We start from the raw sequence: 17,739 nt of genomic DNA, 5'->3' as shown, positions 1-17,739 counted from the left end.
GACTAGATTTTATTAATTTTAGAGTATCTTGTATTATTCTATCCTGCATTTCAACTCTCTTGAGAAAGGTATTGACGTGAAAAAATCAATGGAACGAAAATTTTTATAAATTTTATATTACGACACAGAAAAAAATGAATTTCTTGCCATGGCGCAAAAAATTTTCTCGGGTGATGAAAAATTTCTTGCTAAGAAATCCATTTTTTCTGTGTAATTTATTTAGACTAGTCTCTAGTAGACACATAAATTTATTGTAAAATATAATTTTTAGAGAGAAAAAATGGCTCACCGAGCCGCAGCCCGAGTGAAAAAACCCGACGTCCGTGGACATCTGCGGTGGAGAAAACGCGAATCAGTGGCTCGGGTGGTAGCGTTGACTCGCGGTCCGGCAGTGCAAGTCCAGATCGTGGCTCCCGGACCACAAGTTTCTTTCAGCGCAGCGGAAGCGAACGTTCTAGCGGTGAGAGACTGCGAATCACAACCAACCGCGATTCAATACGATCCAACAAGGATTCTAGCTTAGAACACGACAAGGATAGTTGTAGCAAAGACATAATTGATGGTGACGTAAGACCAGATGAAGACAACGAACCTCCAGCTCCGGCTCCCAGCAGCAGGCCGACATCTCCCACTAGTTCTCTCGGTGAGCAAGCTCTGGCTCTTGTTCTCAAACTCTCTTTAATTATTTATGTGTGAATTTACTCAGCCCCGTAGTAATTCACTCTCTTGGCCTCTTGTTCAACTCAACGTATTTTATTATCATTTTTTTATTTTATTCCAACTTTTAATGATACTCAAATTAATTAAATATTCCACGTCAACAAACTTTTATAAATAACAAGTAAATTTTAACACTTTTAATTAATAATAATTTTTTATTTATTTAAATGTCAATCAGACGTTAATTTGTTTGTAAAAGTTTTATGAAAATTCCCAGCTAGAAATTGCTAATTAAAAAAAATTTTATATATATTCAGTACTCAGTATTGAATATATATTTATTTTAATTAAAATTCAGCGAGAAAAAGTTTTAATGCCGGCATATAAATAAAGGAATTGAACCGAACAGCAAACGTCGAATTAAAAAGTTTTATAAATGGTTTTTTTCTACCCAAGAAAATTTATCGTTTAAAATATTTCTTCATACAAATCGATATTGAAGCATTACTAGTATAGTATTAATATAATATTTATTAAAAATTGTGCTTCAGCTTCACGATTTTCTGGTCTCCATACCGGGACGTCAGTTGAGATAGCAAGCACTCGAAGATTACGTTTAGAAAATGAACGTCTTGTGGCAGAAGTTGCGAGATTACGTCGTTTATTGCTGAGCGGTGCAGCGCGAGGTGAAGTGGGTGGAGAAGATGCAGCTATCGAAGAAGAAGCTCGTTTCGTGGCTCTAGAAATGGAGTTGCAACACTCTCGGGAGATTATCCAAGCCCTCAAAACTGATCGCAAGAGGCTTAAGGCTGAGAAATTCGATCTACTCAATCAAATGAAAGCACTTTACAGTACTCTTGAAGACAAGGAACGTGAACTCCGTGACTTTATACGAAATTATGAACAGGTAAAACATAAAAGAATTTTCCTAATAAATTAAATTACAGCATGCGCATAACTTTTGTTTTAGAAACATAACTTACCTAAGAAAAAAGTAATATGTTAATTTAATATTCAATTCACGTATCAGACTCGAGAAAAAAAAAGTTAATAAGGAGGAAAAAAACATTTAAATTTATATCTTCAATATTAAATAATTTTTCTTTATCCCTTAGTCGAAAGTACGCACTTCCCTCCCTAATTTTAAGGCCTAAAGTCTCATTTCCCTCTCCTAGTGGAGTTACACGCGCCCCACTTACATCGCCGGGAGCAAAAAATTTTTTCGTGCCTACGGAAACAGCCGGCTGCTGCCATCTACTGAACGTCTACCACTTTATCAATAAAATTTTTGACGATAACATCATAGATCGTTGCTTTATTTATATGTACGTCAGTGTTTTCGTGTCTCGTTGTTTGTGATATTTTAAGTAAACAGTGTACTTGCAATAATAATATGACTGAAAAAGTATCATCTGATGACTCTATGGACGAGGATGAGGTGATAAAAGATTTTGATGCAGAGGCGAGGTTAATTATTGAAAGATTATGTATTCATTTATATATTATTTATTGGCAGGAAAAAAATCTTGTTCATAGGCATAAATTTATTTCTTTCGAAAAAAAATAATTATTTTTTATTTTTATTTTTTATAAGTATAATTATGTCTTTTTTTTTGTTTTGTTTTTGATGCCTGCCCCCGCCGACCAGACGCACTCGCTTCGCTCGTGCTTTCAAATGTCGCGGGGCAGGCATCAAAAACGCAACAAAAAAAAAAAGGGAGACGGAAAAAAATTAAAGTTTTATGTATGTCCGAAAGAGGCGCGTCAATAGGGAGCAAATAAAAAAAACATGGCCGACCTGTCAGCTGAAGGCAGAACGTGGTTGTGTTGTTTATAGTATTCAAAAATGTAATTAATAAACGTACTTTCGACCAGGTATAAAGAAAAATCGTATACACCACACGGGAAGATAGTTAAAAGCCCTGCCCTGTGTGTCATGATGCCCTCGGCTTCGCCTCGGGCATCATATCACACAGGGCAGGAATTTCAACTTTCTTCCCTTGTAGTGTAATATACTATTCTCGGAGATTATCTTGGAATTTATCAATTTTCTCGCCCCGAACCTTATAATTCACTTAACTCGTGCTTTGCATTTTCACATCTCCAAACAACTTCTTCATCAATCTTTGTTTTTGCACTTAGCTCGCCTTTTTTACGATTAATGGCTTTAGCATGAACCCGCGTTAAAACAAATGTCCACGTAGAACCAACCGAAACCGCCACAGAACTCTACCGCTGCTTTTCCGAGTGAAAAATAGCGGCCGATAAAAATAAAGTCGCAGTTTTCCATTACCCATCTTACTTTATAAATTTTTTTTGTATCAACAACACGAGTATCATCTTTCAAGTGCATTTCTCCAAACGAAAAATTGCCCGTGACAGCCAAGTAAACTCTAGCCCAGATGTCCGTTATCCCCATTGATAAAGATTTCCCGACAATATCTCTTATCGACCCTCGTGTTAATTTCACCTCTTTCCTTTCCCCTTTCCTTTATTCTCGACAGAATCAACAATTCACCACCATCTTGTCCCAACAATTTTCCGCCCTCGGCTTAACTTCTATTGCAACTTCTCGGCTCTTATCTTGCGAGCGAATACCACCCATTAAAACGAATGAGAATAAAACCGTATGTTATTCTCTAGTGGGAGTGTTATCTTAACAACAAATCGTTATTTAAATTCAACCAATAAAGACTCTAATACTTTTAAATCCGCCAACGCTAATCTTTTAATTTCTCTTTTAAATAATTAAACAAATATATATAAATATAAGGGATGTGCGAATCGTGTTTTAATCGAACCGAATAATTCTTAACTTTACGAATTATTTGTCAATTTTCGAATTACCTGATTTGAATCCGAAAATTCTAGTCAGCTTTCAAATATTAAATTTTTATTTTATAAAGAGTTCGAATTATTCGATACGTAAAATTTGTAAGTTCGAAATTATTCACACAACCCTTATATGTATATATATTATAATTGGTACACAAAGTTTTATTTTACAACTTAGTAAACTAAAACTACTCATTTAAAAGTCTTTTTCTCTTTATTATATCTGTACTCTAGCTGTTTGCATTAAACTCATTACGTACAAACTTTACCCGATAAACTGTTTCCACATCGTTACGATATTTGTTCATAGAAAGATAAATGGATTAATCCGGTCATCTAGTCTACCTAATACTAATATCAACACTAATACTATTATTAATCCCAATTATTTAACTTTGTTTAAAAAACGAGTAAAATAAAAAACAATATATAAAACACTTAGCCGTAGTTGCCTGTAAGGGAGTTAGCAAACTTCAAACGACTTGTTAACTTCGTCATGTCCGGTAGTGAAAGTAGTTGTAGTACTAGAAGTAGTTTTGGTGTTGGTTTAATTGGGGTGGAGTTACTGCCCGTATGTGGTGTTTCTCACCGTTTGATTTCAGCGGATGAGGGAAAACGAAGCGACACTTGGACGACTTCAGCACGGAGGTGGATTACCAAATGAAGAACGTGAACGAGAACGTGAACGTGAACGCTGGAGTCTCTTGAGAGCCGCCAGAGATGAAGCTGACCGTAGTGTTAGTTTGGCAGCAAGTCTTGCTGATAAAGAAGCTGCACTTTCTCATGCTCATGCGACTATTAAAGAAGTAAATTTTTTTTATAAATTTACAAATTTTGAATTTTTAAATTTTATTTATAAATTTTATTTTACGATTTAGCTTCAACGTCAGTTAGGCGATCGAGGTATCGGAAATGTATGTTTGAGCGATCAGGAATCCCTGGTATCGTTTCCCCGAGGCAGCGTTAATGGGACAGCAACACCTGGCGCCTGTAGCAACAGCGGGGTTGGAAATTGTGTGCCGATGCTACTCCCGCATCTGGGATCCCAGCCGCCCTTGGGCATCACTGATATCTGTGTGGGCAGTGTCACTGGCACGGGTGTGTCTGGCACCGGACAAGCTGGCGATCGTGGAAGTTGCAGCGCCGATAGCGGCGTACGTGGATCCAGCGACCGTGAAAGCGGTGGTGCCACTAGTGTTGGTGGAAATTTATCTGATTCTACCACTGATGGTTAGTTAACTTTATACTTTTTAATTATTTTATCTACAGTACCGTAAATAAAATAGTTATATATAGAATAAAGATATTTCCCTTTAATTTAATAAAACAAGAACCTCGAGAGTCTAAACGAGATGGAATTTTTTTTAAAATTAAAACCAGTCAAAGGTTAAATATAATTACATTTAAACAAGAGTGAGAATCCAAAGTACGATTAAAGTCTCTTTTAAAAGCTTCCCGCAGAGACCCAGATAACTCGTCACTGCTAATTGTCCAATTGTTCATGCTCTAAATACTATTATGTAAAAGGTCGTACAGTAAGCGGATTTCATCAGGATAAAATTGTTACGTCGTAATTTTTTTCTTTTCATTAAAAAAAAAGTTTTAATTAATAAAACAAAAATTAAGACCTACTTTAATAATTCATTTTTTTATTTTTATTACTGACACCGAGGGTGCAACATAAAGAACACGTTGAAGGCGAATAAAACCGTGTCTTCGTTGGTGTCCTTTAGAAACACCCACTCGATGGCACTTACTCTCTGTCTCATCCTTAACATTTAAACTGTCACTTTAAAAAGTATTATTTATGTTCATTGTGCACTCCCAACACAAACATATACATATACATATACATACGCTAATACTATTTCTTAAATATATATACGATATCTCGAGTATATTTTTATATACATGTATAGAATAAATATTTAAACGCAGGCACACCAACAATAACTGTTGAGGGAAGTGGCCTCGACATGGACAGCATCTCCGTGATCTCTTCCATAGCCCCATCGCACATGTACCAGTGTAAGTGTACAGTTTAATCGTCATCCTCATTGTAATCCTATCAATGCTTATATATCATCCCTCGCTTTATATATTTATCTGCTACTCTATGATATTTAATACTTTACTTGTATCGCTCATTCCTCTTTCTTTCATTACATAAATTATTTTAAAATGATATATATTTAATTGTAAGTAAATAAATAAATGATTATTGTCCTTGAAGACAAAGCATGAGCATGAAAAAATATAAGAAATTATTGATCTTTATCCTAACACGCGAGTCCATGTTCTTTATGTTGCATCAATCGTAAAAAAAATATTTACTGTTATAATTAATTTGCTGAAGATGAAAAATGATATGATACTGAAGTAAGCCGACGTCTAATAATTTTTGGATTTTATTTAAGACAGTAAATTATAAAAAAAAAAATATTTCAATAAATTGCACTTGTAGTCTTTTAAATTTTCTACATGTGCATATTTTTATTTTTTTTTTTTCTTCAAATTTAATTGTTAAAAAAAATCAAAAAATTTTTAATTGTCTGCTAACTTCAGGATCGTAAAATGATATGAATTTACAAAATATATTTTTTTCCAGCAGCGACAACGCCAAAAGACTGCAGTCCGACACTGTCGCCATTGAACGCATTCTCACGGGCGATGGACACATCCTCAATGTCGCGATCCGTCGAGCAGCTCTCCAGCCCGATGGACTCTGAGCCGAGGAGATGTAAACAGAGTCCACCTGTCGTAGCACCTGTCGCTCACGTACGCTCGTCTGCGACAAGGGGCGGGCCTTGGGGCTCCATTTCAAGGTAAAAAAATAACCATTTTTTACCTCATCTCAGTTCTATTTTTTTTTTTTTTTACCATCATTGCCTTTGAATTTTTTTTTCCAATAGGTTTTAAAATTTTATTTATTTTTAAATACTTATCAGTACTTTATTCATTTATATTTTATTCCAATGCATTTCCACTAATTATCCTCACTTTTTGCATAATAATAACAGTAATAATAATTATGTTTAATACTAAATAATGAGAACGAATAAAATTTTATAATAATACTCAAGTATTACAACAAGACGCTTTAATTTCTCTATATTAATTTGATGTACAAGCATTAGTAGAGCATCATTATTATTATGCATTTTGAGTGTGCATTTATCTCGTCACCGTTTTGTGTCCTCGAATTTGATCTTAACATCACAAACGCGCACAAAGCAGCATCTACATAATTTATTTATCCCTTTTACCTAAACTACATTACAATAATTATAAAACTAATTAATTTTAATTACCTATTAAAAAAAAGTATTTCAATTTCGCATTAAACAGTAACTTTTTTTATTCGATTTTTAACCGTTTAATGAAATAGCCATTTGATCAAAGACTAAAAGCACTCAACTGGCAGTGCTCGCTTTGAGATTGGCAAACAAACGTCCTTGTACCGTCATTACTGGCATAGTGAATGAATAAAGCACCGTAGTAGTTTGTTGGTATGAAGGTAGAGGGGCGTTGACAGAAAATAAAATAAAGAGACTGGGGTGTGCTCTGTAATGGTCGTTACGTTTCGTTTCAAGGGTTTTCGCACGCTCGCGTCACCGGAAAGCGATAAACAGTTCTGTGAGCGGTAGCGCCGGAAACGAGGGCCCGGATGCCTTCGATCCATACAGATCCTGGTCACCCCTCACCGAGGAAGGCTACGCCGAGAAGCTGAGACTGCTCAGGGAGGCTGCGACAATTCCAATGGAACGTTGGCGTGCACCGACTGTCCTCGCTTGGCTCGAGGTGGCCCTCGGTATGCCGCAATATGGACCGAGATGCGCTGAAAATGTCAAGTCCGGAAAGGTAAATTTCAAAACTCCCGTGTACATTTTTTGGATAATTAATTTTAAAATGAATTTACTTTTGATACTCAGGTACTGCTAGAACTGAACGACGCGGAGCTTGAAGCAGGTCTTGGTATAACGCATCCACTTCACAGGAAGAAACTAAGACTTGCTATTGAAGAGCATCGTCATCCAAGTCTCGTTCGTTATCCCTGCATCGCCCAACTTGGTCACACTTGGGTTAGTTCCGAGTGGTTACCAGACCTAGGTCTTGCTCAATACTCCGAAAGCTTCGCCACGAACATGGTAGACGCCCGTATGTTAGATCACGTTGTTAAAAAAGAATTGGAAAAGTTGCTCGGTGTGACGAGAAAATTTCATCAAGCAAGTATTATGCATGGAATTAATTTACTGAGGATGCTCAAGTATGACAGACAGGTAAAATTAATTTGATTTATTATTTACATTTAATTATTATCCTTTATGGATTATGTATAACCAGGGTGTTCAGTGTTTAAGCCATTAAGCTTCAAACTTTTAATAAGATTTAAATTTAACCGTCCATACTTTACATAATCCGGTTAAAGTTATTGTCATTCGTGTTATCCAGATTATCTGACATTATTTAAATTTTGTTTTTATAAATATTTATTGGTATAATTATTGCAGGCTTTGGCTGTTAGGAGGCATCAGTGCGAGCAAGTCGACGAGGATCCATTAGTTTGGACTAATCAGAGATTTATTAGATGGGCGAGGAATATCGACTTGGCTGAGTATGCTGACAATCTTAAAGGTATATTTTTATTTTTATACCGAAATTATTTGATAGAAAAAAAAACATTTCAATCAATTAATGATTTCCATAACTCTCGGGAACCAATAACCGATAATATGAAATAACTTTTTACTTACGTTAAGTTTAATCAATACAAAGTTTAACTTCCACAAACTTGTGAGTAAAAAAAACGAACTTGTATTAACATAACACATAATTTAAAAGTTATGAGTACAACTTTAAGTAAATAAACTTTTTTTAAAAATATTATTTTAAAATACTTTTCGCTTGTACAAATAAGCATTGAAATAAATTTATGAAACTGAAGTTTGCCGATGTCTAATAACTTTTGGATTTTTTTTAAACAATAAATTATAAAAAAAAAAATATTTGAAAATATTGCACCTACAGTTTTTTAAATTTTCTACATGTGCATATTTTTATTTTTTATTTTTTTGTAATCAATTCGTTGAAAAAAAAATCCGAAAGTTGTTAATTGTCTATTAACTTACGATCCTGAAGTTAGCAGACAATTAAAAATTTTTGGATTTTTTTTTTTAACAATTAAATTTGAAGAACAAATAAACTAAAAAAATACACATGTAGAAAATTAAAAAGACAAGTCAAGATTATCGTTTTTAAAAAAATCCAAAATTTATTTGACGTCGGGTAATTTCAGGATCATGCTAACTTCAGGATCATATAAATTTAGTACTCAGCTTTATTAAATATAAAATTTAATTATCTTGGATTGAAAATTCTTATCCTACAATTTATATATTACTATTATTAAAGATTCCGGAGTACACGGTGCACTGGTAGTGTTGGAGCCTTCATTTACGGGTGACACGATGGCAACAGCCCTCGGAATTCCGCCAGCTAAGCACATGATCCGCCGACATCTGACAGCTGAGCTAGAAGCACTCGTTCTACCAGCAAGGTACTCAATCTACTGTCATCCAGAAGGAACAATGGACAACGCACATTAATCGGCACTCGTTCTGTCATATATATATATTTATACACCCACTTATATCTATATATATATGACATTAGATACACAATACGGCAAATCAATCCCCAATCAACATCATAGTGTGCTGATTACTCATTAGATACAGTCATATATATACAGCCAATATCACGTTCAATAACGTACTGACCCAACGTCAAATGAACGTTAATCACATGGACAGACCCTCGTTTGTCTTCCTTAATTCCAAAGACAAATAATTTAAAACCAGTCTTCATAAAATCTTATTTTCTTACATCAATCATTTTTTTATCTCAGTGATTTTAAACTGTAGACCGGATTAAATTTATTTCCCGTATCTAAAAAAGAGAAATTAATGAATCTGCTTAGAAAAAGAATTTAACTCTCGTTCGGACTCAAACTGTTATTTTTAACTTGGAGTTATTTTTCTACTTGCGTGGAATTATTTTATCAAAAGAATTCCAAGTGCTGAAGAAAGTAGAGTTGAGAAGGAGAAAAGTAAATTAAAAAGCTTATATTTGTAATCAAAGTTAAGTCTGCGATATATATAGGGAGGTATTAAACAATGAGAGAATACCGAGAAGACCGATGAGAACTGAGAGAAAAGATATCCCTTTTACAATGGCTTCAGATCAACTTACTCGTATCCAAAACTGCTACCGGGATTCAGTTTACGATTACAACTATATATATATACATATATATATATATATATCCCGCTGTTAGTCCAACTATTATACCCGTTACCGCTCCTTAATTCCTCAGGGTTTCACTGAAAACTTCCACTATGATACACGTAATTCTTGTTTCAAATTCCGTTGTTCATATTTACCGTTTTATAAATGCTACCAACTAGCAGCAATATTTGTTGTGCAACTCAAATAACAAACTTGTCTGACAACAATAGTTGTAATATTTTATAAATATTTAAACTCAAATATTTCTCAACTCAAGTTTACACAAAACTTGTTTTTAAAATCCGGTAAATTTTTTATCTATACATTAAAACAACATAAGAGAAACAGTTTCATAAATAATTAATTAATTTGTTAAATAAAAAAAAAGTAATTACTTATTCCATATTGATTTAATTAATCGAACACATTCGCGGAAGGTTTTAAATAGATAGACTTTTTTTCCCGCTGTAAAACAAATTTACCTCATTCATTGACACTTAATTATTAAAACCGGTGGGTTAATTAATGTAGGTCATTGATAATCAATACCAATTAATTATTTTTAAAACTCCTCATGACACGTGTCAAATTTTTTTTTTAACTAATGCTTCCGAGAATACTTGAATTAATAAATAAAATTAAAATTATCATTGATGTCACTTTGGCGAACGGACTATTTAATTTGCCACTGTGACATTGTGATTAAAATTTATAATAAAACGAATTTAATTTGCATCACTCAGTGTCGCAAACAAAATAAATATATATGAGGTCTAGTAAAAGAGATCTAAATATATATATCATGTTTAACGCATGATTATAATTATAATGTAAATTAAATTAATTATAAAAATTATTACACGATATATATCCCGTCATTACCAGTAATACACACACGTAAATACGATACAGTTACAGCTGACATTGATATGTACATATACAAACATTTATATTATTTTTATTATTTAATAATTTGTTTGAATTTAAAAAAGAAATATTTTGTTATTAAATAAATAATTTATTGTTGGTAAATTTCTGGTCTGCAGTCCACTCGATCAATGGATAGAAAAAAAATTAAACAAAATTAGAAGTTGAATAAATAAATAAATAAATAAATGATTTGTCTTGATGACAAATTTGTAAAACCGGTAAATAAAATGAAAAAATTGAATTTAGGTGAGCCGTAGCCCACAGCCGCTGCCTGCACTGCACTGCGCTATGTACAGCACTCATTTTTATTAGTAAATTGTGGTATTATCCTTGATCAATTATCAGTAAACATATCACGTTACTAATTACAAAATGACAGATTTTTTTTTTTACTCTTTTGGGTTAAAGAAACTAGAGAAAGCCAAGGGCGTATAATTTTTTTTTATTGCCAATCGTATGGCGAATTATTTTGTAGCTAAATAAAAAAAAAGTTTTAGCTTTAGAATAAGTCTACAATATGTAGCAATTAAAAAAAAATTATATGCCCTTTTAGTTTTGAATTTAGTGACAACTTTGTAAAAAAATTTCGGAGTGAACGCGGATTAAATTAGGAGTGAATACGAATTTAAATAAAATCAGTAATCACTCAGAATTCACTCACGATTTTTTATAGAGTAAAACCAAAAGGGCGAATAAAAAGATTTCCTTTTAGAATTAGTGACGTGATATTTTTTTTAAATTTATTAATAAAATTATTGATAAAAGTCTAAGATTAAATGGTAAAGTTATAAAATAATGATCATGGATTATACTACTGTGCATTATAGATATTTATTTGCCATTAAAAATTAATTACTATAATATGACTGTTAAATGTTTCGTCTGAACAACTTATTTGGCTCTAATGTTTAAATAGAAATTTCAAAAATTTGAATTTTAAAATGAAAAAATAAATCTAAGAAGTTGGTATTCTGGTACCGAGGATCATTAGAGCCCAGTAAATGAATTTTTATTTATATTTAAAGCACAAAATGCTTGTGTATGTATATTTATGTTGTAACTAGATATATTTTATAATTAGATATATTTATTATTTTATAATATTAATCTTGTTTAGAATCCCATTTAAATTTTTTTCATAGTTTTAGATTTCAAAAAATAGAATTTAATAGAAATTAGAATTCTTAATAATAAGATATTTTTTTAAATTTATAAAAATAATTTCAATTACACTAAATAATCAAAATCCGTAATAAAAATTAATTTTTCAAAATTTTGTATTAAGAAAAAAAAAATAATTTATTCTTTTTCAAATTAAATTCCAGTAATAATTTAAATTTTAAAGAAAATTTTTTTTTTAAATTTGACTTTTTAGACAAGATTAATATTTTATAAAATAATTGATATATTAAATGATCGACAAGAGTGAAGAAAAGCTCGCGGAAATAAAAATAAATAAATATGATTAATAAATAAATAAATACGTGTGTGTGTTGCGATGTATTGTCGGTGCTATACAAATAGTTTATTAATAAAAGATAAAAAAAAGCGAGCATGAGGATGTGTGCGTGTGTGTAGAAGTCAGCTGGAGGTTGTCCCGAGGAACCACATCGGAGCGAGGCCAATGAGTACCGTGAGTGCGGGAGGAAGTCTTGGCCGGGGAAATCGGACTCTCCATCTCCAGCATCACCAGAGTTCTCTCTCCGCCCTCCACATGCCCACCAACAACAATAACCACAACAGCAACAGCTTAAATACTATCGATAGACGACGTTCCAGTCTCAGGGTAATGTCTTCATTTTTTCTCAACTAATTTTATTTTTTTACCGCATGTCTCTCCTTAATATTCAAACTCAAATTGCAATCTATGTATATATCATTCATATTTTAATTGATCGCCTCATTTATATCCGACGATTTTTATTTTAAAATTTTAAAATCATCCGTTAATTGCTTATAGAAAATAAAAATCGTCAGCCGCTAATTGCATGAAATGTGTAAACGCCTACGCTTTAGTAGATTTATTAAAAAATTTCGAGAAGCTAAAAAAATATATAAATATTTTATAAATCATTTAAATGATGCATATAATAATAATAATAATAAATAATAAATAGTTAATTATTTAATCCTGGATGTTAAGTATCAGCCCTTTGCTGTGAGCTATGGGCTCTTTCGATTAACATTTAACATTTATCATTCTCCCTGCATCCTGTGGATCATCGCAGACCTGCAGTCTTCTTTACCTTAAAAAGGTTCGGTATATTCCTTGTCTCATTTAATTTACACAATCATTTATTACTTTTTATTGGGATCTTTACAGTCAATTCGGTCAGTTCTATCTCCTCTAATTTACTAAATAAATAGAGTCAATTATTCTAGATATAAAAATCAAATATACATGAGTAATTAGTTAAATTTAAAAATCTTATATCAATTGAAGAGATAAAACTGACCAAGTAAATGCTGTTTAATTATTTTATATAAAAATATTTTGACAGCGAGGGTCCATTTTATTTTACTTCATATCAGATATTTATTAATTTCATATTTGACGCGTTTATTTTCTGGCCTAATTAACAAACAATCAAAATGAATTTTATCATTAAATAATATCGCTCTTAAGTACTTAAAAAAAATAAAAAAATAAACGTAATCGCTCGAGCCTTGAGAAGATTTAAAAAAACTAAAAATACTTTGTAAGGTAAAAGACTGATCGATTACGTGCCTACAGTCAAAATAATAAATTGTTCAATTTATAAAAACTTATTGATATTATAAACTTAATTTTAAAAATATATAAATTTATTGTTAATTTAATTAATTATTCAAAATATCAATCAAACATATGTCATAGTTTATATAAATAAATATATATATATTTAAAAAAATATCTATATATTAAATCCTCGACACTGTATATATATTTATACACAACCTTACATATATGTAATATAATTCTATTCACCCCCATTATAATCAACTATTAAAAAAAAAATTCATTGAAAATCTGCATTTTTTTATTTTCACTTAAATATTTACCGATTAATTAACTCATTGAATATTTGTGAGGGAATGATATTTAAAATATAGTTGATAAATATAAAAATATATAAATAAATTAATTAAATAAACAAAAACAATAATTATTATTATTGTATTAAATTATTTAAATTTAAATGTGAAATATAATATTTAAAAAAAATGGATGGAGCGGTTTTTTAACTGACCTATGTGTCATCTTTACTATAGTTGTCATGGAGAAGCTCTCAGGTATGAGATTCATATAATAATTATTATCCAATAAATTAATTAATTAATTAACATTAATCACAAGTCATTAATTCATTTCATTACACGTTTATTTTATTAAAAAAAAATAAAATTTTAATTTATAGACTTAATATTTAATTTTATTTTAATTACAAAACACCAACGAATTCACTGATTAGATTAGTCACGAGCTTGCAGTACAAAAAAAAGCCTGAGCATGTTTAGATAATTATTTTATTAGATCAGATTGGACTGACATTAATTTAAAAACAATAAAATTCACAGGGGTCACTGAGTCGAGCACTAGGTCTTCGTCCTCGCAGTGAAAAAGCATCGCCGTCATCGTCATCAGAGACCGGAAGCTTGGCCAGTCAGTGTCAATATATGAGTAGTCTACGAAGTAATTCACCGCCACCCCCACAATTGCCACCGCGACCGAATGCCAACGGCGGGATCGCGACTGGCATCGGAAGCGGAAGTGGGAATGGGATCGGGATCGGGATTGGAAGTGGAAGCGGCAAACGTCATCGTCGGGTAAAAAGTATCGGCGACATTGAGTACATAACGAATGCGCCTGTCAGCACACCAGTCTGACAAGAGGACAGGCCCCATCGTTCGGGGCCTTATCGGAGTCTCAGCGAACGCGGCTATTCGTCGTCCTATTCATCGGCATCAACAACTTCTCAGTACGGTTCATACTCTGGGTACAGTAATATTCTCATGTCTGATTATTACTGCGAGTCATTGTCAAGTGGTGGTGGTAATAATTATTATCAATTACACGGCGGTTATTATTCACCTCAAAGTTCATCAGGTCCACGTTTTCCTGGTGTTCAAAGATATGGAAGTCTTGCTGAAGAAGTTTGGTCAACTTCTGCTAAAGATGAACAATTACCATCCAAATCATCACAACCATATTTAGCTTAGTTATTCATTTATTTATTTATTTATTAATTTATTAAAAATAATCTACGCGGAAAACGTAAACCGTCTTCCCAATGACCAATTTATTATACTGATTAATTACTTATTGGGAATTAATATATACATATATAGTAAGGGTGTGCGAATCGAGTTCGAATCGAATCGAATAATTCAAATATTTATGAGTGTGAGTGCAGATATCAGACAAAATTAAACTTATCAATAAATCGAATAAATAATTAATAAAATGAAATTTTACAAAAATGCGCATTTCAAAAATTTTGAAACTTATAAGTGCATTTTTTATAATTAGATTTTTTAAAATTATTTACCCTATTTATTTATAATTTTTAAATTGTCTGATGTCTTCTGCATCCACACTCGTGAATATTTAGGAGAAATTCAAATTTTTTGATTCGATTCGATATGAATAATTCGTAAATTCAAACTAATAGCACACCCCTAATATATATACATTTATATTAACATATAAAATGCATCTTATTTATTTAGATGCATTAGATACATTCCATTTTGGAATCGTTGTTTAAATTAGACCAATTACTCAATTTGATAAATAAATAAATAAAAAAATAATTGAATATCATACATAATTATAATTATTACTCATATATATATATAACTTCAATCGTCATATCTCAATGTACAAGTATAATTAAAATATCAGGTAAAATATCACGGAAATAAATGGAGATGGTAATATATTTTGAATTAATATAAGTAATATATAAATATAATTAAATGTACGCGTACTGATAAATTTAAATATGAGATAATTATGTATGATATTTAATTATTGCTACTGAAACGCTGATTGTATATGAAGACGGAATATTTGAGTGAATTTAAATTATAAATGAAACAATTAATGTGTAAGGCTGAATTTCGTTTATGCATTTATACTTTTTTTCTATTTGAAAGTAATAATTATAAGTGTTGATAAATTTTTTAAATTAATTAATAATTTTAAAAATTATTTGACAATTTAACAGGCGAAAATTTAATTCAAAATTACTTTTGCTGTTATAAAAAATAAATTATAAATAAAAAAAAGCAAAAAGACTTAAAAATTAATGATAATTTTATACTTTTAAATTATAAATTAATATTTATTCATTACTTTAATTTATTTAGACTATAAATCACGAGATTTAATTATTAATAAATTAACATGTAAACCAAAAATTAATTAAAATTTTAAATAACGAGAATTATAAATATACAATAAAATGATAATGTATCAGTACATTAAGTATTAACGACATTTTATAAAAAGTAAAATGCGTATCAATACGTAAATATAATCATGTATTTTTATTAACTATTATCATTATATGTCTAAAATAATTATTTTAATAAATAAAATAACTTTTAGGCTTAAAAAATGAAATATTAATTATTTATTATCTGTCACGAACACCAGTCTATAAGATTGTTGAGAAAAAAAAAAATTAAAGCTTGTGCGCGTGCTAATAAATATATAAATGAGTATTGCGCTGATTAAATTGCTTAAGAAAATGAAGTTATTTAAATGTCATCGCTAAGAATAATAAACTCAATGTTGTAAATGTATCGATGAATAAATATATGTATATATTCGTGTGAAATGTAATATTTAAAAGATAACTACTGACGAATAAATTATAATTGCCTTAAAAATTATTATGATTTTTGATTATTTGTAAAAAATTAAATCGTTGCTGTTTGAAAATTAATGTCGATACTCGATTAACTGCATCGAAAAACTGGTAAAAGTCCTGGAAAAAATTTATTTTTTGACCTATGGCCCATATGAGGATGAATACAGGTGGTGAACATGGGTGAGGATGACGGTCTCGACGTCTTTCTACGAACAGTAGCCCGTAACTTTTTTTTGTTCGGAATAACTTCCAACAATATTGAGATTTTTTGTTCTTTTTGATGTCATCTAGTCGAAGAAACCCAAAAAAAAACCTAAAAAAAGTTTGTTTTCCGAGTAATCAGCGTCGGGCAAATACGGACAGATGCGGGCAGATAAAAGTGTCGACACGAAAGAACGGGCCAAAATGCCCACTTTGGCCCCGTAATCTTGGAAAGAAAGTCTATCACATGCCCATACAGATGCCCATACACATGGGTCTGAGACTGTTCCAGGTCTCTAATAATTTATTTCCTCCAGTATTTTCTATTATTTTACATCGAAAGGGCCTCAAAAGTGATGGCGGATGATAATCAGAAGGCAGAATGAAAAAAAAATATTTTAAGGACAAACAGAGCGGATGCTAGACACATGTCCATACACATGGGTCTGAGACTGTTTCAGGTCTCTAATAATTTATTTCCTCCAGTATTTTCTATGATTTTACATTGAAAGAGCCTCAGAAATGATGTTCTTAAGTTCGAAAACATTCTTGTGAATACATTTTCCAGCTCTTCAAGCTTGAAAATAATTCTGCATGCCGTTTTGGAGATCAAAATCGATTCATCCGTTCAACTGTTGTAGAATATTTACATACGTACGTACACACTTACATATACTCGTACATTATCTTGAAATTAGTCATAATAACTTCTTAGAACGTCGAAACTTTAAGATCTGTTAGAAATTCGTTTTTCGAAAATCGGACCGAAACCAAAAACTTCCCCTTTCTTTTAAAATGCTCAATTTGCTCAGCGGGAAGTTGGAAATATGAAAATATGGAGTTATACGACGACAATTGCTCAAGCGCGTTCAGGATGACCCCCTGCACAAGAAAAATTACAACAGTAATTAAGGGAAGCCGTGGAGTCAGCAGGAGAGCTATTGGCCTTGAAAAGTTCATATTTATT

The 17,739-nt window shown here is 31.4% G+C and overlaps 1 protein-coding gene across 9 annotated transcripts in view; it reads left to right on the top strand.

Moving 5' to 3' along the window:
• Positions 1 to 16,593, top strand: part of LOC130669146 (kazrin) — a 74,056-nt gene extending 57,463 nt beyond the window's left edge. For 3 of the 9 annotated variants that reach the window (XM_057471886.1, XM_057471877.1, XM_057471878.1), the window contains exons 4-17: positions 272 to 643; positions 1,212 to 1,567; positions 4,098 to 4,301; positions 4,374 to 4,725; positions 5,434 to 5,523; positions 6,104 to 6,320; positions 7,089 to 7,356; positions 7,428 to 7,775; positions 8,007 to 8,130; positions 8,908 to 9,052; positions 12,292 to 12,499; positions 12,942 to 12,968; positions 13,966 to 13,986; positions 14,272 to 16,593. In XM_057471886.1, the coding sequence (XP_057327869.1) occupies positions 272 to 643; positions 1,212 to 1,567; positions 4,098 to 4,301; positions 4,374 to 4,725; positions 5,434 to 5,523; positions 6,104 to 6,320; positions 7,089 to 7,356; positions 7,428 to 7,775; positions 8,007 to 8,130; positions 8,908 to 9,052; positions 12,292 to 12,499; positions 12,942 to 12,968; positions 13,966 to 13,986; positions 14,272 to 14,580 (3,041 nt within the window). In that variant the 3' untranslated portion in view covers positions 14,581 to 16,593. The remainder of the gene's footprint in view (positions 1 to 271; positions 644 to 1,211; positions 1,568 to 4,097; positions 4,302 to 4,373; positions 4,726 to 5,433; positions 5,524 to 6,103; positions 6,321 to 7,088; positions 7,357 to 7,427; positions 7,776 to 8,006; positions 8,131 to 8,907; positions 9,053 to 12,291; positions 12,500 to 12,941; positions 12,969 to 13,965; positions 13,987 to 14,271) is intronic. The other 6 variants (XM_057471881.1, XM_057471880.1, XM_057471885.1 and 3 more) reach the window with 6 other exon arrangements.
• Positions 16,594 to 17,739: the final 1,146 nt, after the last annotated feature.

The sequence above is a fragment of the Microplitis mediator genome, chromosome 5, assembly GCF_029852145.1.
Source record: "Microplitis mediator isolate UGA2020A chromosome 5, iyMicMedi2.1, whole genome shotgun sequence".
In the NCBI taxonomy this organism is placed as follows: Eukaryota; Metazoa; Arthropoda; class Insecta; order Hymenoptera; family Braconidae; genus Microplitis; species Microplitis mediator.
Note: the sequence above shows the minus strand (reverse complement) of the source record. Positions and strands in the feature narration are given on the sequence as shown.